Consider the following 25175-nt stretch of genomic DNA (forward strand, 5'->3'; position numbering starts at 1 on the left):
AAAAAAAAAAATTAATAAATCTTGTTTAAGCTCAGCTCGGCTCAAACTTGGAACCAAGCCAAGTTTGGACAACGCCTTACAAGCTCAGATCCAAGCCGAGTTCGAACAGCCCAGGCTCGGCTCAAACTCTGTTCATCCCGACTGACAGCTCCTACCAACCACTCGGTATAGAGTTTTTCTTTGAGATGGATTGGTAATTGAGATTGAAAATATAAACCCACCATAAGATCTTACAAGGTGCTTCATGATATTTTTTTTCTCATAACCAACAAGAACATAGATCACTTCAAATCATCACAATCATCTCAAGCAAATCATATGGCCTCCGGTGAATTTGATTCCAACATGCAATTTTTCTCATAGGAAAACCGACCCTGTTAGTTCCTCTATTTATATGGCTTTTTACTTGGGCTGTCACATGAAACTGCAACCTGTGATGAAAATGGAATCCCACTGAAGAACGTGGCATTGAATTTATAGAAAAGCATGGGCAACAGTCGCCCCATAAAAGAAGAGATAAGATGATTCCATAACGTGCGACGAGAAAAGCAACTATGGTTGAGTTGAAGAATCACTGCTTTTTTATATACCTGCAAACATTGACAACAACAGGTGAACACTACAGCAATGGATATGCATGCATTGATAAGAACAGCATCACCACTGAAAGTTGAGTAAAGGCCGTGGTGGGTTCAAGCTGACGATGCTTAGATTCAACCTCCACAAGCTTATCTTGGACAAGAAAATTCACAAAAATCTGCTCCAAAGTCATCCATCAGTGAAAACAAAAGCTTCATTTTCTTATGATCTGGGGCCGATTATGTAAGTTCGACACGGTCGTAACTTCTCACACTGGAAACTTTCTATATTTTGCATATGATTGGCACCTAATAAGAAAATCATCTGTGCCAAAGTTGGTGATGGCCCATACTTTAAGCTACAATAAAGGGGAAAGGTTTTTGGATTAGAAGTTTGCAGAGGATGGCATCCATGTGAAATAATGAATGCTAATAGCTGCTCCACACGGTCTTTAGCTATCAAAAAGATCCGACCCTATAATCAAGTTCTGGATGAGCATGAAGCTGATCCGCCCCTCGCTGTCGGGTGTTGTAAGAATTGCACTCCGGGCATTTGTGAGCAATTATATGAAAATGAACCTCAGATGTGGCACAACAGTCATTGCAGAGGATCCGGACCTTCTTGTTTTGGTAGATTTCAGGCATGGGTGTTGCTGCAACCTGCATTAAATCCCATCAAGCTTTTCACCACAATGACCCAAGAATGTCTAGGGAACAAAGTAGCCAATTTGATCAAGAAAAAAACAGAACAGGTTAAAACAAATGAAAATCTGGCAAGGAAAATCCCTTACCTCCTGATTAAGCTTTTCCCACACTTTAGACATGTCGCAAACAGATCTTGAGCAAATCGGGCACGAAAATCTGAAGAGCAAGAGAACAACCACATTCATTTAGTGAAGTGCACATAGTAAATGTACATATTCAAACTCTTTAACTTCATCCACACACTTACTGAAAATGAAGTTTCATCTCTTTCAGACAGGCCATATGAATTGTGTGCCCACATGGCAGGACACTGATGTCTTTTATGGAATCAAACAAGTACTGATGTGATCATAGCAGAAGAGTGCACATGGTGACTTATGGGCTTTCATAAGATAGCAACATCATAAGCAACAAAGTAGCCCACAGAGAGAAAAAGAGAAAACGCCATACCTCAAAGCAGACAGGGCAGTTGTGGTGCATTGCCCTCTCCACACAAGGATGGGAATCCTTTAGGCAGACAGAATAACAACATCCTAATGCAGCAAAATCAATTCAGTGTATAACTTATCAAATGGCAAAAAAAAATCTGGAAAACAAAAAGAGATAGAGCTCACGATAAATGAGAGGGCAAAGAAGCATACCACATTTATAGCAGTGGAAGAAATTCTCTTCGCCACCAGTTCTGCACAAGCAAGAACGGGTATACTTTCATGAGTAACAAAAGGCCTTCAACATGCAGATCATAACCAGAAGCATAGTTAAATACAAACAACTGACACTAAAAAAGTTGGAGGTTTTTGGGATATTCACATAAATAAGTAACTCATTATCAGGGTGTCCTTGCAGTAACTCTAAAAAGCATGTGAAATTCTTTCCTGGTATTCGCACATAAGCAAACTACATAATCAAGGTAATATTAGCCTAATAGTTATTTGCAAGCATTCAGCAAGTTTGGCGGTGATTATTCAATCTGTTAAGATAATGTTCTGAAGAAGCCAAGTTTAATTTATCCAAAAAGATTGAAAAGAGGCGTAAGGGCAATTCTGAATTGAAATTCAAGCTCTTGTATATTAGTTCATTTGCTGATAAAAAATTCCAGTAGAAATTGTCGGCAATTCTCTCAAGAACAGAGAGAGAGAGAGAGAGAGAGAGAGAGAGAGAGAGAGAGAGAGAGAGAGTACCTGCAGATACCACATCCATCACAGTGATACTGCCTTTTTGAGACCTGATAAGACAAAAATAAACTGTAAGCTCATCTATGTATTCATAGAGGCTCCTACTCTTTCTGCATAAATACATTAAATAGACAAGAAAAATCTTGTAGACACAGAAATTCGAAGACATACATCATCATCCAAGAACTTGCATATTCTGCAGTAGTATCTTCCCATGCAAATACCACAATGTATGCAATTTTGCTGAATCTGTAAGATCAATGAACACCCTTTCAGATTTATTTATCTAATCATTTGTCCAGATTATCGTATTTCATAATGTTAACCAAAAAGCAGAAAAAGTCAAATTACTAAAGGTAAACTTACATCTTGCTCTGTGCCACACAAGGAACATATAACCTGAAATAACAACCAAGAGAGCATATACCAAGTTAGAAACTTCACAATAAAATCAAGAAAAACAGAGCACCGTAGGAAGAGTTGGAAGAAAACAACACATACACATATACATATAGAAACATTAGTAGCTCCTAAAGAGATTCATGTCCTAAAACACTTCTAAAAAACCATTATTGCAAGTGTTTTTTGCTTAACCCAAACTTGTAGATGTGTTTATCATCGCTTGTTTACTAAAAACCATGTTTTGGATAAAATCAATTTAACACAAAAAAATTGTCTTTGATTCATCAAGTTTTAGTGCAATATGAGCCATTGATTTTTATCACTCAGAAAGCATATCAAAGCGTGAAAAATGCCTAATCTAATACATGCCTTCTGCTAAGCTATAGAGAACACGTGTAAATTCAGGATTGAGAAAACACCACAAAGTTTGCCTTTTGAAGCCATTTCGGACAGTTTAGGATGTAAGACAGTTTAAGACCTGCTTAGAGAGACGTTTATAAAACATGCCGAAGAATTAATAGAAACGTGGATTTAGCCTATAAAAACGAATGACCAAAAGTCTATGTTTAATCTTCGGAGAAGAAAAAGGGTGCACTTCTAGTTTTGAATAGGAACAAAAACATAGTTGGACAATTTGGACAAGATGGGTATCCTAACGCACAGGAAATCCAATTCAATGTTCTAGTTATGTTTAAATCAAGGAACCAACAAACTCATGACTTGAAAAAGTAGGGAATTAGTCGACAACATAATGAATTATAGTAGTAACAAAAAGGGCAAAAAGCTACAGGAGTAACCGTTTTAATTTCATGACGAGGAATTTCATGTCTGTCAGGAGGATCAACTTCTACTGAATTCTGTCCAATGCATAATCATACTTGAATTAAACCTTTTTTCAACAAAACAAATCCAGAACCACAAAAAATATCAAACAGTTAGAAACTGCAAATAGTTATAAGCTTTCTCTCTCAATCATACCTTGGCTTCATTGTGGCAGTGCCTGCAATCAAAGACCTCATTGCAACAAGGCGCCCTGATTTTGCACCTTCTTCTATAATGTGAGCACCTGATCCAAACCCCTTTGTTATTAAACCCATCACATAAAAAAAAACTCTAAACCAACAAAACTTTTCAAATCTAGAAAAATTTAATTGAAACTAAACATACCCAAAAATCCCACATCCGTGATCAACAATCCCTCCATCTTTCTTGATTGGTTTCACACTTGTTTCCTCCTGGGCATCTCCCAAACCGCACAAAGACTGTGTGCTCTTTTCCATTTAGTCCTTCTCTATCACCTGAAACAGCACCAATCAAGAAAACAAACCTCTGATAAGTCGATTTTTTTTTACAGAACAAAAAACCCAAACCCATCCAATCAAAAAGCATCAAACAATCCAAAACCACCTCAACCTCTGGCAAAACTCAAGCAAGTTCCACAGAGAAAACACAGGAGTCATGAAAAAGAAGAAAAAGGAATACAAATAAATAGGTGTAAAAAGAAAACGACCATTGTTAGAAAACATGAAAACGAACACGTCACGCCTTTGAGAATCTTACATGGTGGCACATCTCAAAATATAACCAAAAAATAAAGGTAAAAAATTTCATGGTCATATTCTCTAAATAGAATATGTAGACTGACAGAGACGAAGCTTACCGGAAATATGGGAAGGTGGACGGTTGGAATAGAAGAAAACGGTGGGTTTTGTGAGAGAGTTCCGGTGGTATCGATTGTTAAAAAGAAGATGAAGATCTCTCTTGAGTTGGCAACTTGGCATTTATAGTTGGGTGATCAGGATCCTGCCTCTTTGAGCAAGGGCAAAACCGTCTGAATCAGATGGGTTTCGTGGTACCTGCCCGGGGTGCGTTCTTTGATGCCAATAATGACAAAATTGAACATCTGGACCTGGTTTGTTTGTGGCTTTCATTTCCTTTAGTACCGAAATACCCTCATCTTTTTCATCTTTTACGATCAATGGTGGCAAGTGGGTGTGCAAAGCAGTCTTTTGAAACTTTTTTTTTTTTAATGCAAGCTTGGGTTATTGCGTTGGAGTTGAATAAATTTAGTTTAATTCGATGCAAAGCTAAGAACCTTATCAAAACTTCAAGCTCGTTGAAGAATATGGTTCAATTTGATATAGATTAAAGAACCTCGTTAAGGCTTGACTTAATGTTCGCAAAAGACAGGCTCAAACCCTCTTCTTGGTTGTGTTGGTGTCAATGTTGTCAAAATTGTATCGGACCTTGAATCATTTTGACAACGATTCAGGTGAATCGGCTGATTCTTCTTATTCAGGGATAAATTCAGCCAACTTTTAACCAAAAAAAAAGATAAATATTCGAATGCGTTTACGTGTAAAAAAAAAGCAGATCTAGTACGAGTTTTTCACCATCTGAATCCGAATCCAAATTCGAATCAGTTTAACCAACATCCGATTAGTTGAATACTGTATTAGCCACATAATCCATGCCATTCACATCCCTGTTCTTGGGCTCTGAATGAAGAGGCACTGGCGATTCCCTCTAGCGCCTTCCAATTATATATCTGTTTCCAAACAGAGCCTAAGATGCATAATTTGTTTGATTTTCGAATTTTTGACAACTGATGGCTGTGCCACATTTTCAGGTGATTTCTTTTCTAATGGTATCCTTATACGCTTTCTATTCTAATCCGTTTTATGTGGTTTATTCTTGTAATATTTGGCCGGTTACATGACTTATTTATTAAAAACAAGAACTATATTGCCTTCGATTTGCTTTCAGGTGACTTGCCTCAAAAATAAAATTCCTATGCTTTCCAACATTGAATGCACCTAAGCGTCAAGCCTTAGTTGTGAGCATTTGCCAATTATCACGTATAGGAGAGCAAAGATGACAGAATGCTTTGCTTGTGCAGGGGGTGTCAACGGGTCGGGTTTGGTTCGGACCCAGGTAAAATCAGACTTGGACCAGATTTTTGGGTATGGTATTGGACTCAGACCCGGGTCTAATTAATCAAATCCACTATAAGAAAAACTATACCCTTATCCGATAAGAACTACATGAACCAAACCCGGACTATACTCGGTAAAACCATATTTTTTTTTATCATTTTTACATTGAAAATTTGTGGGTCCTCAATCAAAACATGGGTCTGGCCTGGGTCAGTATAAAATTTTGAAACTCGGGTCTGAACCTAGTTTCTTCTTATTTATCACCGTACCAAGACCCTATAGGGTTTGGTTCGGGTAAACCAGGCCCATTGACACCCCTATGCGTAAGAAACGAACTTAGAAACCAAAAAGGACTCCGCTTGTCTGATAGGAGCAGTTAGTGCACGTCACCTTGTGTTGGGACATTGCAAGTTCAAAACCCAATGGTTCGGATGTATAATTGGTGGGAGTCTGCCTAAACCCAGCTTGCTTATCAAAAGAAAAAGGAGAATGCTTAGGCCAGAGACTGTTTTATGGCTGGGTTAGAGCTAACGAGAATGGCTTGGTTTAAGCTCATCTTTAACTAATTAAGTCATTGCTTAACTTAGCGGCAGAAAGCAAAGAATGAATTATTATGTAAAAGTTGGATCATTTTTTGACAGTTTGAAAAAAAAAAAGGAAAAAACAACAGCCAAAATTCAAACACAACGCTCTTCAAATGAATTCTTCTCCATCCCCAGATATGGATTTATTGCCATAAGAAACTCCTCCAATAAAAGTCATGCTTCCTAACGCCTCAAGCTCTGCAATATATATGTTGCATAAAGATCCCTGAAACACAAAAAGCCATAATCTTTCTGTAAGTTTACTGTAAAAAATTAGAGATGAAAACATGCTGATGTGAAACTAACATTAGAATATGCTGCACCGTTCCCTTTAATAAAATGTCAATTTTTACTGTTGAGATTTCTAGTGACTCCTCCCTGTTCAAGGTCTGTTAGAAGGGATCCTTCTTAATATAGCAACTACATCCAACAATGATAGATCAGTAATGGAGGTCTGTCAAGGGGAATCCTATTTTTGGTTGGGATAATATGAAATGTTTATAAAACCGGAACATTAGGAAGATCTAGTTCTTTGGCTACGTACCTACAAGCCTACTTGAGACGAACACCCCTTGTTCATGCCTGACTTGGCTACCTGCAAAGAGCGAGCTCCTGCTTGGCCCGCCATCTAGATGAATAGAACATGAACAAGCATGGGATGAGCTCGACCAAGCCGAGCCACTTGCTGCTCGGTTCGTTTCCCTGCCCTAAGCTTTGGCGATGAATGGTATGGGCAGGCCGGTGATGCCCCTTTAATGGCCATTCTAACTATTGATTTTCACCATTGTCGTAGCAATATGGCCATAATTAACGTTCCTGTGGAAGATTACCCTTCAAGTCCACAGCTAAAAGTGGCATTATGAAAATGGTGACCATGCTCAAGTGTGATCAGGTACCCATCTAACCTGATCAAACATCGACATCTCAAAGACTGTTTCCTGAAAAAAGTTTTAGTTAAAAAATCTATCAAGCACTTTTGCATGAGCTTCCAAAGGGTTGGGAAGGCTATATTTCAACCTCGAAGTTGGGGTTAGGGAGGTGGGTATGAGGGGCAGTTATACTCAATGTCTCATGTTCAAATCCCACTGTCAGCGTCTCTTGTGCACATGCTGAAGCAGCAGGCTCCCAAGAGGTGGAGGCACCTTGGGGTTTTATGTGGTTGGGTGGGTGCCCTTAACTTGATAGAACCACCAGCGAGGCTGGCCTTTCGGCCTGGCGACGGTTTCCATGTGTAATAATAAAAAAGAAGCTTCAAAGTTTGGAATGAGCACTGCCTCCAAGTTTAAAGAAATGATACAACTACTATACAGCATGGCCTTTCATGAATGGAAGTAGCACCATTTCGTAGTATGTTTCTTGGACCATCACAGAGGCCCCTAAGGAATAATAGTTTCACTGGCTGTGAACTTACATCGAGTGTTGAATAGCTTCGAGCGCAGTGGCCATTGGCAGGAAGTCATTCACTGCAACTTCTTTGTTCTCGTTCTTCTTATCTAAACTCCAGTTAAGAAAGCTTTCTTTTTGTTGATTGCTGTCATATCCATTCTACAAATATTCTTCTGATTAGAAAGAAACTAGTTGGAACTTTACTAGTAAACCGTCTGCCTAATAACAATAAGTTTTGGTTCGCCATCCAAACTATAGTGGTGATTTTTTCACAGTTCACACTAATTGAAAAAAGAAAAGAGTCACCAACTACTGTGATTTCATTGAAAAAGGATACAGTCTTCGAAGAAGCGCCGGATCTCAGCAAGACGATGAGGTGGTAGATCTTGAATGTCAGTATAGTGTCGATATTCTGGATCATCAGCACAAACTGCAATGATCTTATCATCCTTCTCTCCCTGTTGATAAAAGTAAATAACATGAACGGTTAGTCGTGCAGTATCTCAATAGCAATTATAGTAGAAGTATTAGCAATGCTAATGAGAAAAAATGGATATGCACAGTACTAACAAGCAAGAACAAGCCAGTGATTACCAACACAATCCATGTAACGAAATGAGATAAGGATGACCATGAAAAAGCAAAGGGTGTATCACCCCGATGATATTTTGATTACAAAAAATCTTTTTCTTTTTCCTTTTTCTGTCAGCCTAGTTTCCTATCGATTCAGGCTACCAAAATATGAAATGAATAGGGAAACATAATCGATTCAAATTTGAGACTGCTGTTGAAAATCTTAGCAGAACACTTTATTTGTTCTCATTGCTCTAAAGCAACAACTGTGGAAAATTTTCTCACCTGATCGATCATTGGCATTAATCCAATTGCTCTTGCACGTAGAAAGCATCCAGGGAGAACTGGTTCCTGTTGAAAGGTGAAAGTTCCTGATCATAAGATTCCATTTTGAATAAAGAAATAAGAATGAACATTTTTCCTTCTCTTTTTTCTTTGTTCTGAAACTCATTCTCTTAGTTTTCCTTTTGCTTAAGATGGATTGGTTAGTTTAGCACCTGCATGAGGATCAATACGTCAATTGGGTCATTGTCTTCACACAAGGTACGTGGTATGAAGCCATAGTTATGAGGATAAACAACAGAAGAGTATAGCACTCGGTCAACCTGGACAAATACAAATTAACATACGTTAGGAAGAGGCTACCTATTTGCTGTTCCTAAACCAGTAGATTCATTTTCTACCTTTATCAGCCCAGTTTTCTTGTCTAATTCATATTTCACCTTGCTTCCCTTAGTAATCTCCACCACCTGTAATAAATAATCAAAATATCGGAAGCAAAATCCTGTTTACCATGAATGAACTTTCTGGATGTAGACGATCAAATAAAGGATATATGGTTTGGGGTACTCACGCAGTTGACAACAGATGGGGCCCCAGGTCCTGCAAAGTTCAAGATAACACAAGAAAAGAGTGATTATCATTTCAGAAAAAATAAAGCAAGACATTTCCCTGGATCAAATAGACGTTTAACTGCCTAGTTTGATATTTACTGTTAACAACTGGTGGAGGTTTTAGTTCCTCATAACCCCCATGTAGGGATGTCAATGGATCAGACATGGTTCTGATACATTTGGATTTGAAGTCCAATTTGGATTCAGAAACCTGGATTTGATTAGAGTGTATACCCAAATACTGGTTAGTGCTTACATCCCTTCCCCCGTCCCAACTTTTTCAGTAAGCCAGTTAAAATAAGAAAACGTGTGTCACGTTCGGCTGCTCCTTTCAAAGCATGATTAATCAGGATCACATGGGTCTCATGTGATTTTGAATTTGCAAAGAAAAATGAGATTCGCTTTCTCACATCTTACCTTTTTATGTTCGGCTGCTTATACAAATGAGATTCACTTTCTCATCCAAATGAGAAAGTGAATTTCATGTGATCCAACCAAACATGACCTTATCTCCTTGGGTAATCCAACTTTTTAAATTGATGATACCATGACCTTCCAATGAATTATCATTTTTTTGAAGTGGAGTATTCAAGAAAAAAGTCATCAATTTGAGCCCATTGATTTATGATCTCATTGAAAAAAACTCTCACAGGGACATGCCATTTCAGCCGTGTGCCCCTTGTGATTGTACATGCTACGACATGGTGACATGGACACTAATACATACAAATATTTTTTCACTATTGTTAATATTTTTAATACTTTTTGAATATTAAATCTTCAAAAATTTATTGATTAAACATAAAAAATCATGTCCTCATGCCTTATGTTTAAAAAAAATTCAAATAACACACACACACACATATATATATATTCTGTGCTAATGAAGGTACGAAAATATTGAGTAGAAATTGCCTTTCATTTTTTGGAATTTATTTATAGATCCGATCCTATGGATGTGATCTACAAGACTTGTTTAATAGAAAATGAGTTTTGTATCATGCGACTGTGACATATAAGTACATTTTTTGAAGACTTCAAAAATCAATGGCCCACAATGCACCAAAAATTGTATGTTTGAAAAAGTTATATTTTTATCGAAAAGCCAAGGTCCTTGGCAAATAAACCATTATGAATACATCTCGGTCAGATTGAGTTGATACAGTTTGAAACTATGATTTTTAGCTCAATAGTTTTTTTTCTGAAAGGCAAGCTGGGGTTAGTCTGACCCCACCAGTTATTATTCAAAGTACCACAGGGGTTTTGAACCTGCAACCTCCCACCACAAGGAGACTTGCACTGACAACTCCTACCACCATACGGAGCCCTCTTTGGTGATTTTTAGCTCAATAGTTAGGTACTTTCATTAGTGTCATATATATATATATATATATATATATATATATATATATATATATATATATATATATATATATATATATATATGAGAGAGAGAGAGAGAGATAATTAATGAAAGTACCTATTTCAAGGTCATGCCATGGATGTGCTGCAACGGATCTCCTTGACAAAGATGAAAGTATCCTCTCATTGAGATTAGGAGCTGGACGTCCAGCAGCTCCGTTCTCAGCCGGTGGCGCATTCATCTTCCTTCAACGAAACAGAGTTAACTAATGAACAATTAACCAAATTAAACCAGCAAGATTACCTTAATGCTTAAGCTAACAAGGAATGAAAAAGTTGTGATTGAAGCGATGCGAGACTTGAGGGTTTAGGCCTATTTAACGAGAAACAAAAGGCTAGTGGTGGCGCTGCTTGCTCTTCGCTGGTTTCAAACTGAGGACTTGGTCCAGTCGTTTGAGAGCTCTTGGATCCGCACAAAATGGTGTCTAAATTTAACTTCTTGGGCATCCTTTTTTCGATGAGCAATTTATTCTTAAAAATTACTTTGTATGGACACGTAGTGACAGATACTGCAATATTTTGTAAATATCATGATTTTTGTTGCAATATTTTTATAAGTTGATATATAAAAAAACATGGTATTTTCAGAATTACCATTTTTATATGATATATATATATATATATATATATATATATATATATATATATATATATATATATATATATATATATATATATATATATATATATATATATATATAACACTAATTTCTGAGGTTTTCTCAAGAGAAACTAAGTTTTTCTAACTATCGCAAGATTTTCAGCTTGCTGATATCTTCTGAAGATTTCTGACTATTGTCATGGTCATGCATGATCCATTTTTTAAGCAGTAAATGTATTTCCTAAATCTTCAATCTTAATCTTATCTTAACTATTATAAAAGCAGAAGCGAGGTTATCAAGTGCAAAAAATTGGATGCTTTATAACTTTTTCATAATTGATATTCTTGTCATCTGAATTGAGAATGTAATTAAAATTTTATAAGGGCATTCACATAGAGTTTTCATAAAAAAAAGGTGTTACATGGCATATTGTAAAATTTTCAAAAATTAATGAGTTCTTATTAACTTCTCTCTCCCTTCTTAATATGCATACAATTAGGAATCTCTCTCTCTCCAAAACGCTTTTTTTCTCTTTCTAATTGCCATAAAATGAGGAAACTCTCTAAAATTCTCTATTTCTCCCCCTTTTTAATAACAATAAAAACAAATTATTTCATAATGTTTTAAAATTATGAATATGTTTATGACTTTTATTGTTTTTACTTTCAATATTGGTAAATATATGTGATGTAAACCTTTTTTTACCATTTGAGTTATCTCATAGGGCCTGGCCATATGGGTGGGCCAGTTATCTAGTTTTATATTCAAGAGAAGTAGAAAGGAAAAACTGACTTTTAATGGTTCCTCCAACTGCCTTTATAACAGGAGCAGGATCCCTTGCATTGGAGCCCTTTCTTATGAAAATCAACCTGCTCATTTTGCTTTTTAATTTTTTAATTTTCTCTGTTTTATGAGAAGAAAAAGCTTTAAATACTGATAGAATATAGTGAAAATGTGTACAATAGGGTGTAAAGATGAATTCCCACAATTTTTTATATCTTAAGCTGCATAGCTATTTTGAATTTATTTACAATATTTATTGGAACTTCTCTAAGCTGAAAACCAGCTTGGCTTGTAAGAATGAAGGAAAGGTTTATAGTAATCACCCGAATACGATTATTCATTTCCAGTAAGGTATGATGATGATGGTGGTGGTGTGCAGATTTCGATTTCGATTTCATGGTGTGATTATGATGACATTATGGTACATGAAAAATGATGGTGAGGTGGTTATTGCTGATGATGCATGAGGTCATGATAATGTGTGGAAAGACATGGTAATGTATGTCAATGCGAATCATAATGATATATATGTGATGGTTGAGATCAGAGGCGGAGCCACGTTAACGGGAGCACCCTGACCCGTAAAAATTCCTGAAGATGGATATGGGTCAGGGTGGGTAGTGCACATTGTGACCCGCGTATAACGTGGGCAGTGCCTACCTCTTCGCTGATGTCAGGCAAGGGTGAGCCCCTGCCTCTTTGCTTTGACCTTCCGGCAGGCAGGGGCTTCACCCCTGCCCCCTCCTCGTCTTTTCTTGTTCGAGCCAAGGTTGGGCTCAGCCTGACAGTCGAGCCCACCCTTACCCCCCTTTTGTGCTTACAGGCAGGGTCGGGCTCACCCCCGCCCCCTTTATGTTTCAAGGTTGGGACCTAGCGAGCTCACTTGTCTGAGTGAGCTAAGTCCTTTTCTTTCCTCTGTTCAGGGTCTTCGATCCTTTTATTTCGTTTCGAATATTTGTATGTATATTTACGCCTTTTGTCTTTCACAGCTCGCGCGATGGATCCCGCTCATGCCCCGCAGCCCGAGCCCTTTGTTACTTACACATGAAGGCAAGTGCTACCTCGAGACTTCCCAAGGTAGGAAAAAGTTGCGCAAAGGACAATGAACAAACTAAATTAAGCATTAATTTAATATTTAAACTAAAATAAATAAATAAACATATATATATTAACTAAAGGACGCAATTTTGCGATCCTTGTCCTTTCCTTTATGTCATTTATTTCACCGCCGCACTTTAGTGCACATGCTACTGATTTATGTCATTTACTTTGTCGTCGCACTTTAGTGCACAGGCTACTACGTTTGCATCTACTGCTTTCTGTCATTTACTTTACTGCTGCACTTTAGTGCACAAGCCATTTGCTTTATGCATTTACCTACTTACGCATTTATTTAATCGAGGTATAATTTCATAGTTCGTGCATTGCTTACGCATTTTTGCACTCAATGCACAATTTCATACAATGAGGATTGATTGTGTCTTGCAGTCGCAGTGAATTGTGCTTGGGCTCGCATTTTTGCTGGCTTGCACTTACATAAGTGCAGCCTTGAGCGTATCCCGTTTCGTTCATTATTTCAAAAGATGCGAGTCACACTTATACATTTCAGTTCTCTAAAAAAGAGATTCCTAGCACGAACCTGTTTTCCCAATGCGTAGTTTGGGAAGCAGAATTTGAAAGTCATTCCTGTTTCAAGATAGCAACCAAGTTCTCAAATCACTATATTTGGGAGAAGTATTTTTACTACTTCTGTTGAGTATCTGACACGACTCAGAAAACCCTGATTAGGGGCACAAACAAGTATTTGGGCAGTTTTGTTGAGAAACCTGTTTTCTGTTTATCAAAGCTAGTATCGAGTCATGCATTGCATATGGATACTGTGACAAATGGACGAGAGATCAATGACGATCTCATACCGTGCAAATGGCATAAATTTTGTACTTCAGTTTTGAAAGATAAATCATGACAAAAATGAGTTTTTGTATTATATTACATCTTTGTGAAACATTGTGTTGGGGTTTTCTTTTGAGAAACCTATACCACTTTCATCATAGCATACTTGCAAGATATGCACATCATGTTAGTACTACGATGATTTGGATGAGATGGTCATGCGACCTTGAATCATGCTACTGTCACAATGCTAAAATCACATAAATCATGATAATCGCCTTCATAGGCTAGATGCTTATGTTGGGTTGAAAGACCAGAGCATGCAGAATGGGTCTTTAGTTAATCAAACCTGAAGCACCCATTCAACCTGTTGTTTCTCATCAAGAGGAAGGATGGGATGGTACAAAAACTTTGATGGACAAGTTGTTCACAACCACCCCTCAAGCAATGACTCGGTGTCTCCAGTCATCAGAGTTAGGGGACGAGACTACTAAAGATTATTGTAAGTGATAGATCTCATAGACTTCTGAAGAAGTATGATGCATCCATTGTCTATGTACGCCTTTGGAGAATCCTCTCTCGGTCACCGACCACCCTCTTAGGAGCGGACTCAACTAGCTATTCGGGATATTAAAAATACATAGCATAATAAACCCTCGAACTAGTCTCAGTTGTTTCTACGATTCGTGCCTTGTGCGTACTCACAGGTTAGCTAATTTTCGAAACAAAAGTTATATTGCTCATATTGCTTGTTGGTTGCGCACTGTGTGTTGATTAATTGTTAAATGCTAGTTGTAGCATTTCTCTTGTGTTGATTGATTGTTAAATGCTAGTTGTAGCTTTTTACTCATGCTTATGATAGTCATGGCTTTCCACTTGTATAAACACCTAAGTATGATAGAATTAAATGTAAGTACTTAATTTTGTTTTCTATTGTCTTACTTGTACACCTGCCAGTTTTTTTGCGAAACTGACCCATTTCATAGGTATAGGTGATGAATAGGTTACGAAACAAGCGATGATGTGATTGCGAGATGAGTCAAGATCTCACTGTTTTGCTGTCAGCTGGCATCCTGGACATTTTGATTTTTGGCAAGAGTTTTTCTCAAGAAAACCGAATTTTGTACAATCAGATCTTATTTTTAATGCAATGGCTTATTAAAATGTTTGCAAGTTACTTTTATGTGGAAATGTGGATTTTTATGCTAACGCGCCCAAGATTGTCAACTTGCCTTTCTTTTTAAAATTCAAATTGTTTCTGCTGATTTGTTAAATAAAACTTTGATAAGAAAAGAATTCTCTAGTCTTTTGATTTTTTTCAGAAAGGTTTATAAGTTTGAAATTTGGGGCGTTACACATATTGTGGTAAACTAGGACATCTTGAAGACAAGTACTGGGATAAGACTGGCTGACCTCCTATCCCATCACCTAAACCGAATGTGTCCAAGGCTCAAGTTGCAAAACTTGAGGCATAGACTCCTACTGGCACCTCCAATGATTTGGTTATCCTCAGTCGTGCAGAGTGTGATGAGTTGTTGTCTCACCGGCTTTCTAGTTCAAGTGCTCCTACGCCTGTCGCCGATGTTGCATGTTCTACAGGTGATAGTCTGAGTTACCAAGGTAGTAGATGAATTATTGATTTAGGTGCTTCTAGACACCTGTGTGAGACCCCCCTTAATTTTTCAAAGGTAAATTCTATTGCTGAACCTCACAATGTTATACTAGCCGATGAGAGGTCTTCTTCTGTTGTAGGCCAAGGAAACATTTCCATATCTCCCACACTTCAATTGACTAATGTAGTTTATGCTCCTTCATTTTCTCAAAATTTATTGTCTGTTATCTGTATTGCTAAGGAGCACAACTGTAGGGTGATATTTGATCTTGTGTGTTGTATTTTTCAGGACTTACTGACAGGAAAGAAGATTGGTGGAGGCCATAAGGAGGGTGGTGTCTACTATCTATATCAACCAGTTGGATCCATGTACTCTGTGTTTGAGCCGTCTTCTAGTAACTATCAGTGGCATCTCCATCTTGGTCATGTTCCTTTGCCAAAGCTTCATAGACTTATTCCTCAAATTCCTTACAGTGTGAAGTCTGTCAATTGGGCAAACATCATAGAAGTTTCTTTCCTTCCAATCAGAGTCCATTGAGTCAAAGAATGTTTGAGATTGTACATGCTGATGTATGGGGACATAGTAGAGTTCCTAGTATATCTCAAAGTCATTATTACTTAGTGATTGTTGATGATTTTTCTAGATTGTCATGGGTTTTCTTAATAAAAGAAAGGTTGAAGGTTCCCTCATTTCTTATGTCTCTTGTCATTGAAATAAAGACTCAGTATCATTCTCTTGTTAAGATTATCCACACTGATAATGCTCTCAAATTCAAATCTAATGAATTATTACAATTTTATCAAAATTATGGCATCCGTCCTCAAACCACTTGTGCTTATGCATCTCAGAAAAATGGGGTCACCGAAATAAAGCATAAATATCTTCTAGATATAGCTCACACCCTTATGTTGCAATCCAGTATGCCTCCCTCGTATTGAGGGGATGCCATTCTCACTGCTTGTTATCTTATTAACTGTATGCCTTCTTCATCATTGGAAGAACAAATTCCCTTACAAATTCTACATCATAATGCTCCACTTTTCCCAATTTCTCTCAAAGTATTTGGATGTGTCTGCTTTGTTCGTAAATTGGGACCTAACCGTGATAAACTATATGCCCAAGCCACCAAGTGTGTCTTCATTGGATATCCAAAAAATAAAAAAGGATACCAGTGTTATGATCCCATTTCCCATCAAGAGTATGTTAGTGTGGATGTATCTTTCTTTGAATTTGTCCCTTACTTTTCTAACAATGCATCCAGACTACATGTTGAACGAGGTGATGTCATGCCTCTTTATGTCCCTCATTTCCCCTTGGAGTCATTTTCTCATAGTATTCCTCCTTCTCAGTCTTCCACAACTGCTTGGTATCATGATCCTTGTCTGGTGTACACTCGTAGATCACCTCCTGAATCAAAACCTACACCACCTCCTTCTTCAGAAGTAAGTTCTCCTGAAAATATTGAGATTTCTGGTGTGAATAATGGCAGACCTATTGCTATCAGAAAAGGTAAAAGACAATGCACATTACATCCTATTTCCAATCTTGTTACAGAGGCAAGGCTCGGGGTCACATGAGGAATTTCATCTCATCTTTGTCTGCCACATCTGTTTCACTTAATCATCATCAGGCGTTGTTGGATCTTAAGTGGAAGAAAGCGATGCAGGATGAGATGGATGCCTTACTCTCATGCGACATATGGGATTTGGTTGTTCCACCGATTGATACATATATTGTTGGATGTAAGTGGGTCTACACCATTAAGTATAACTCAGATGGCTCCATTGAAAGCTACAAGGCCAAGCTGGTGGCCAAGGGGTACATAGAGACATACAGAGTTGACTTCTTTGACACATTTTCTCCAAAAACCCGCCTTGGGACTATTCGGCTTGTCATATCTGTGGTTGTACATTGTGGATGGAGTTTATGTGAGTTAGATGTGAAGAATGCCTTCTTGTATGACGATCTATCTGAGACAGTGCACATGCAGCAACCTCTCGGGTTTGAGGTTTAGGGAGAGTGTAGCAAGGTGTGCAAATTAAAGAAGGCCATATACGGTCTAATACAAAGTCCACGTGCATGGTTTCAGAAGTTATTTGAAATTATGTTTGTATTTGGCTTAAATAGGCCAGCATCGGATCACTCATTGTTTATTAAGAAGACCTCTGCTGGTATTGTGGTTATGGTTGTATACGTGGATGGCATTATTCTTACAAGGAACAGTGTGAAGGACATCTCAGACACCAAAGTTCATCTTTAGAAGCACTTTGTCACAAAAGATCTTGGTTATCTTAGATATTTCATGGGCATAGAGGTGGCTAGAAGCAATGAGGGGTTAGTTCTGTCACAGAGAAAGTATGTGATTGATTTGTTAAAAGAAACAGGAATGTTAGGGGCCAAACCAACTAACATACGAATGGATAGCAAACTTTGTATGTATGATGAACAAGCTGAATCGATTGACAACAAAAGTTTTAGATCCCTAGTTGGTAAACTTTTATATATCACCATAACAAGACCAGATATCTCCTTGGTTGTGAGCAAGATAAGTCAATTCATGGATAAGCCAACCTGAGTGCATTGGCATGCTGCTCTGATGATTTTTAGGTATTTGAAATTCTCTCTTAGAAAGGGATTGTTTGTATAAACAAAGCTTCAACCTTGATATAATTATGTACTTTGATGCTGATTATGCAGGGGCCATTAGAAAGTCCACTACTGAGTTCTGCGTGTTTGTAGGAGGAAACTTAATTACCTAGAGAAGTAAAAAACTGTAACGACCCCAACTCATACCCCAAAAAAGTGAAGATTTTTTTTTTAAAATCAATTGCGAAAAGTTTCCCAAAAACTCGAGGACTTTACCGTTCCATTTCATATCCACAAAACCACAAGGGATCTTACACCCCATCTTTCAAACCAAACCCAAACTGAATCAACTTTATTAATTCAAGAATCCAATAGTCGGAGACAAGTGTAAAATAAAAGAATCAGAGTAAGCAAATGAGTAAGTGAAGGAGTAGACTCACGATGTCCCTAAGTGATCTGTCCAGCAGTCGTAATACACTCGTTGCTCTCTCAGAAGCAAGTCCCATCACTGGGCATCAAAGGCTGCAAGATATAAAAATATGGGTTTTAGAACCAACGATTCTGAGTACAAGTCTCTCTAATGAAACAAATAAGCATAAAGAATACAGATAAGATTCATGCAATAATTTCAAGAGATACTACTAGAATAATTGCACCATATCAAGTAAGCAGTAAAAATATTCATCATGCAACAAGATGCAATATCATGCAATTAATCTTCCAGGACAAGTAAAGAAGCAAGTAAATATGTATGATTTAATGCATAACAAAAAAATACATGATATCAGTGCACATGCATGCATAATTTATTATCTTTAATCAAGTTCACTTTCATATGCATGTCCATATTAGGATGCACACACAATTAAGTTCCACTTTTTATTATTGTCATTGCCCGCAGATACTCAAAACAGGTAAGAATTTTTGAGGTCAAGTAGGGTTCCTAAGGTAACTTAGCACACAAATTTTATTTTATTACTGAGTTCCAAACTTAACCCTTGATCGATATCAGGAAATAACACCATTGATCAAAACATTAGAAATCAACATCTAATGTCGGGACACTAGAGAAATCAACATCCACAAGTGTTACTTTCTTGATATACCAAAATAATAGTTGTGTCTACACACCACCCCCAGGTAAAGTGGCGAAAACTCCCTAAAACTGTGACCTGAAGAAGAATCTCAATATCAGGTTCAGAGGCAACAAATACGTACATAGAGTTTTAGTATCCTCACGGTTCCCCAAAACCGCAATGTCCAAAATTCTCACACTATAGAAGAGACATCAATGAAACATAGATTACACTGTTCTTTAATTTCTTTTATCTTTTTTAATTTGCAATTCAACATGTAGAATTAACAACACAAGCTCGTAAATCAATATGTGCAACTCTTCATGACACCACAACCCGTGACAATATAGAACAGTGCAATTAAAATAATAATATTATATTTGATTTTTACAATGCATAGAACAACTAAAACAAAGAACAACACATGATCAAGGCTCACACGGCCCATAATGATCCATTTTGATCATCTACGCATTCTCATGCAAAAATCATGAATCACATGCCATTATGCCATCATCCCACATGTTTTTCAATACACCATCATATATGCCAACTTAGAGATGTGCATGCAATAACAATATTTATATGCATGTGCGTAAGCTTACATAGTCATGCCAAGTGCACGCTCTCATTCAGTTCATATAGTCATGTCAATTGTATGCTTCTATTCAATACACATATTAATGTCGAATGCATGTTTCCATTCATAAATCATTTTAGATCAAACATATGAACACTCATGCACTAATTACATGCAACAATAAAATCGATTTCATGTATGTTCATGCATAAGAAAACAACCTTATATTAACACATTAACTCAACATAGTATATCATGTGAACATTTATTTCCTTTGCGTGCAAAAAGGAAAGCCTAATACAATTAACACATTTGGAAACTTGCATGCATAATTGAATTCAAAGTGAGCTTCATCGTGTCAACATGAACCACAGAATTTGAGTATATGGAAATCAACATTCTACCTAATCAAGAGTCTAGACATGCTAAACAAAAAATTTCAAAAGTTGCATTCACATCTTAATATTCATTTTTTTTTATAAAACATAGTCCAACACCCCAATACATGCCCAGCCGAATGACAGTCAGCTGGGGTTAAAACCAAGCTTGTGCCCAACTGACTGGCAGTAGGCTAGGGCTTTTAAAAAGAATATCTTTTTTTTTATGTGCATCTGCCAAACTGAGCCCACTCGACTGGGTCCTTGCAGCTTGGCAGGCCTGGCAGAACTCAGTTCTGTTGGGTTGCCTGACAACCCAACCAATGATAAATTTTTTTTTTAATCTACTCTCTTTTTTTTTGACAGCATGCCAGCCCAGCCAAGTGGCTGGGCCCGACAAGGACTGTCAAGCCAGCCCCAGCCCCAATCGAGTGGTTGGGTCTGGCCAAGCCCAATCCTACCCTTGTCGAGCTAGTCAAACTTTCAATCATAAAGAAAAAAACTACAAGTTTCCCTATTAAATATGTATGCATATGAAAGTCTAGAATCAGGTATGCATGCATTTACAACTTTATATTTCAAACATGCATGTACAGATTGCTAAATCAATAAGCATGAGCAATCAGAATATTATTTTAAACCCATGCATTACATTCTCGTTTAAGCATGAATGACCATGATATCTGATAATTTAATAATATATGCAGGTGAAGAGTGTGATACCACAACCGATTCATATGGCTAACATGCATACATATTCAGATTTAAGAATGCATGCAAACAACATTGATTCCACATATTTTTATATGCATCTAATCGGTCCATAGCATGATCCATCCACGGAAATCAATATCCATCATAAACAACCTCTAAATAAACACTCTTACCACTAATAAAATTTTTATTTTAGCATGTAAAGAATTTTATTTCATTGAAAAGATGAAAAGATTCAAAAATACAACCATAGAGAAAGATCCATGAATCATTCTTCATGTATTTTTGAGTAAACATCCATATTTATTATTTTTCATGGATTGTTATCAAAATATTACATGAAAATCCCATCTATAATCATTTTTTCACTTGATTTAAGGGAGGAAACCTATACCATGGATGTAGATCACTAAAAAATAGTGGTGAAAGATAAAAAATGTGGATGAATGAAAAAAAATTGATCTTCTCCTCCTCTTTCTTTTTTTTCCTTCTCTTTCTATTTTCTCTCTTTTCTTGTGTAGTTTTTATAAGCCTCATAGGGGAGGATGCCCCCCTTCTTCAGCCCCTTCTAGATGGGCTAGAGAGGGGGTCTCTACTTCATTTGAGACTCTATCGCTGTCATGGAAGTGTCATGTCATGAACTAAGAGAGAGAGAGAGAGAGAGATGTTGATGCATGAGTGTCCCTAGCTTTTAGGGATCGGCCATGTAAGGTAGGATAGATGTGCACCCCCCACCACCACACACTCGGATTTTCCTCACTTTGTCCAGGGTTTCTCATAAAAAAAAATCTCTTTCATATTTTGACAGAAAAAACTTTTTTTTGCATTTTTTATGTAGGTGAGAAGACCCTATTTTCTAGAAAAGAAGGCCTCTTTCATAAGAAACGCCATAAAGCAAACACTCTGTATATTATAAGCTCTTGGTGTTTAAACTACAATACACGTTCACATGGTACAAAGCCATTTTGCTAATAAACAAGCCATGTAGATCACTACATCTGTAGGGACTGATCTTTAGGAAGAAAAAAAAAAGAGAAAGTATGAAAAATTTGTGATTTCTACTCAATAGGCCGAATATGTTTTTTATGACGAGGAACCCTCGCCCAGAACCAGGCCACTTAATGATTTAGGGACACACCCTGTACTATAAGGGTTGTTTCATCATTTACTCGTGGTCCCGAATATATTTTTGAGAAGATTAAAAAAATTGATAAGACTCATGGTCCTGAATATAAGCCCTCGGTAAATTCTAAGCTCTACAAGTAGAGGTGTCAATGGGTCGGGTTTGGTTCGGACCCAGGTAAAACCAGACTTAGACCAGGTTTTGGGGTATGCTATCCGGTTCGTACCCAGGTTTAATTGGGTCCACTATAAGAAAAACCACACCTGGTCCCAATAAGAACTACATAAACCAAACCCAGACCTTACCCCATAAAACCATATTTTTTTGTCATTTTTACATTAAAAATTTGTGGGTCTTAATTGAAACTCGGGTCGGGTAGAAAATTTCACAAAGTATACCCAGGTCCATGTATTATTAATTGGACCTTTGAATCTGAACCCGGGTCTTAATCAGGTCTTCTTATTCATCACCATACCCGGACCCTATAGGTTTTGGTTCGAGTGGGGTCCAGATAAACCACGATGATCCACCCCCCCTAGGTACAAGACTTGGGTACCATGAAACAGAAACACGTGTTCTTTGGACAAAAACATAATTTACATATAAGCTGCCTGATGTATGAAAATTCATTTTTAGATGCTTAGCTTTCAAATATTTAAGCCCAAACCTTTTCATAATTGCTCAAATTACCCGCCAGAGTTGCTTTTTAACCCTTAATTCTTTAATCAACTTTTGAAAATAAACTTGTTTTATTTAAATCCTTCAATGTCACCTTTGGAACCGATACTTAAAAATAAGTAATTTCAAAGAGAAAAAGCAAGGACAGTTGCACACAGTCATCATCAGAGCAATTTCTCAAAAGGTTAGGCATCTATATTAAATATTTGAAACCCGAGGCAGCTACACATAATGTTGTCGTGCATTAAGGGCCTATACGTAAATTACCCTAAAAAATTTGATCAATGAGAGGACATCCATGATTTCACATCATTTGTTGAATGGCTGTAGGGATGGCAGTGGACAGGGCCGGCAGTGGCGAGCTAGGATTCAGGGGGGGGGGGGGGGGGGGGCTTTGTGTGATAAATCTATTTTATATGGACGAATCAAACTATTTGCTGCAGTCAGGGCTGGGCTACAAAAATGGATAAAAATCTATTTCAAATTGAATCAGGGCTGCTCTAGGACTGGGCTTTTAAAAAAAAAAATTAACTGTTTCGGGAGGCACAGCCCAGTCCTGCCCCGGCCCCCCCGCCCCCCGCTACGCTTTTGGGGGCGGGGACGAGGTCTCCACCCCCGCCCTGTCTCAAAATCCTACCTTTCAGCTCTGCCTCCATTCCCGTACCGATTTTGATTTTAACATCGCACGGGGGTGGGGCCACGTTTTCTCTCGGTCCACTGCCATGTCCAAAGAAGGATCATGAACAGGGTAGGGCAAGGCAGGGATCGAGAACGGGGCGGGATGGGGGAAAGAGTAAGTTCATGCCTCAATCCCCGCACGGGTTTTGATTTTAACCTCCATCCCCGGTCCAAACGGGGTGAGGCAGGGTGAAGCCCCGTTTCCCCTTGGTCACCAGACATCCCTAAATGGCTGTGAGGATAAAGATAGGAAGCAACTTTTCTTAATTTTTCCAAAAACTTGAATACATAATAATACAACTTTTTTTTTTTATAAAATACATAATATACAATCATAAGAGACCCTAAAGAACAGTAAATAAAATACAAAACACAAGGATTCAGACAAACGCCATTCAACACCTCTGCTAGTTATCTCGGAGCACTAAACTTGCCTTCACCGTAAAGCAGGGTCTGTGTTCGATTAAAATATGAGAGAGAGAGTGTATAACCTATATATTGCAAAAAGGACATGGGTCACATAATTTTTATTGAAAATATTTAGCGATGTCAATGGATCGGATTTTATTCCATACTCAATCGAAACCGACTTTGTTTAGGGAGATTTCGTAAGCTGAAACCAGAATCCAATGAATACACGGATTTGATTTGATGAATATCCGAATACGATTACATGTAAAAAACAAACAGATACTATGGTTCTACCATTTTCCTGTAAGCCATGTATGTTTCATCTCAATGCATGAAAAACTTTCATTTTCACACAAAAGTAACTTTTAATTTCGGTGAAACATGACAAATGCACATATCCCTGTCAACATTCATGTTTGACATTACACAATTTAATAGGCAAGGAATGCCCTTCATAGTAACTTGGTAGCTTCATTTGCTTGAGACGGTTGCACTATATATGATAAAAATATCTAGATAAGAGATTGACATGTTAGGGTGCATGGTGAATTTGCTAGGAATCAACTATTTGATCGTGTATTTTTTATGAAAAAAATATGATTTTTAAATACTTGAATATTTATGAAGATTATAAGGCATTTATTTTTAAAGCCTTAAAAATTTTCATTTATGCATCAAAAACCGATTATTCAAGGTCTTACAAAACCAAGTATGTAGATCACATTTGTCTGGTTAGATTTAAGAGAAAAACAAAAAATTCATGAAAATTGCAGTTACGTTCAGTAGCTGTAATGACTAATGAATTGTCCGTTTCATGATACATGGAAGGACATGTGGTACTGCTGCCGTCTTCTATGGAGAATGGCTGTATGTAGCAGCGGTGTCATAATATGATGGGGCACACATCGATTTGTTTATGCAGAAGGGGTAGCATCACTGAATGATTAGGCACGTTTTCCGCGCCCTGTGATTGCTGGAATTTCTCAACTTCCTGTGATTGTAAATGGCAATCACAATACTTTCTTTAGTTTTAGTTTAGTAAAAATGTGTAGCTTCCATACCATTAATTTGTTTCTCATATCGTCCCATACCCCTTCAAGTTACATCCTTGCATGTGCTTTTTGTTTAATCTAAACCCCTTAAATGTGATCTTTATGCTTTATTTAATAGAAAATATGTATTAGCTTAAGTATTTTTTTAATGTTTAGATACGTTTTTAACTTAACAAAAAAAAAAACAGTTTAAAAATCAAAATTCTTAGCTAAGCCCCAAGGGGCGTGGCTTAGTGGGATGGGGCCTCAGCCGTTAGGTGGGCAGTCTAGGTTCAAATCCTATGGGCGTCACCCTCTTTGCAAGCCGAATCTTGGCAACTCCTTGTGGGCGAAGGGTAAGCCCTTAGAGTTTTAC

General features: G+C 37.5%; 2 protein-coding genes across 6 annotated transcripts; both read right to left on the reverse strand.

The window, feature by feature from the left end:
* Window positions 1-746: 746 nt before the first annotated feature.
* On the reverse strand, window positions 747-4612 carry LOC149819342 (E3 ubiquitin-protein ligase RZFP34-like). Of its 5 annotated transcripts, none has more exons than XM_089984136.1 (12): window positions 4521-4612; window positions 4028-4158; window positions 3839-3926; window positions 3658-3717; window positions 2825-2857; window positions 2630-2707; window positions 2465-2508; window positions 1925-1965; window positions 1734-1816; window positions 1531-1622; window positions 1370-1439; window positions 747-1238 (listed from the first exon to the last, which is right to left on the reverse strand). In XM_089984136.1, exons 2-12 carry the CDS (start codon window positions 4138-4140, stop codon window positions 1038-1040), a joined length of 903 nt encoding a protein of 300 aa, XP_089840262.1. In that variant the 5' UTR covers window positions 4141-4158; window positions 4521-4612; the 3' UTR covers window positions 747-1037. The 5 variants fall into 5 exon arrangements, with proteins under 5 accessions (XP_089840262.1, XP_089840264.1, XP_089840263.1 ...); XM_089984138.1 differs by lacking the exon at window positions 4521-4612 and adding an exon at window positions 4274-4320; XM_089984137.1 differs by lacking the exon at window positions 4521-4612 and adding an exon at window positions 4268-4320.
* A 1951-nt stretch (window positions 4613-6563) lies between these two features.
* LOC149819343 (soluble inorganic pyrophosphatase 1) lies at window positions 6564-23335 on the reverse strand. The gene is made up of 10 exons (XM_089986387.1): window positions 23317-23335; window positions 20422-20472; window positions 10713-10793; window positions 9193-9221; window positions 9023-9088; window positions 8837-8944; window positions 8625-8690; window positions 8104-8224; window positions 7792-7873; window positions 6564-6606 (listed from the first exon to the last, which is right to left on the reverse strand). Exons 1-10 carry the CDS (start codon window positions 23333-23335, stop codon window positions 6564-6566), a joined length of 666 nt encoding a protein of 221 aa, XP_089842513.1.
* Between the last annotated feature and the right edge of the window lie 1840 nt (window positions 23336-25175).

This window comes from Nuphar pumila, chromosome 13, assembly GCF_984573655.1.
Source record: "Nuphar pumila chromosome 13, dmNupPumi1.hap1.1, whole genome shotgun sequence".
NCBI classification, from domain to species: domain Eukaryota; kingdom Viridiplantae; phylum Streptophyta; class Magnoliopsida; order Nymphaeales; family Nymphaeaceae; genus Nuphar; species Nuphar pumila.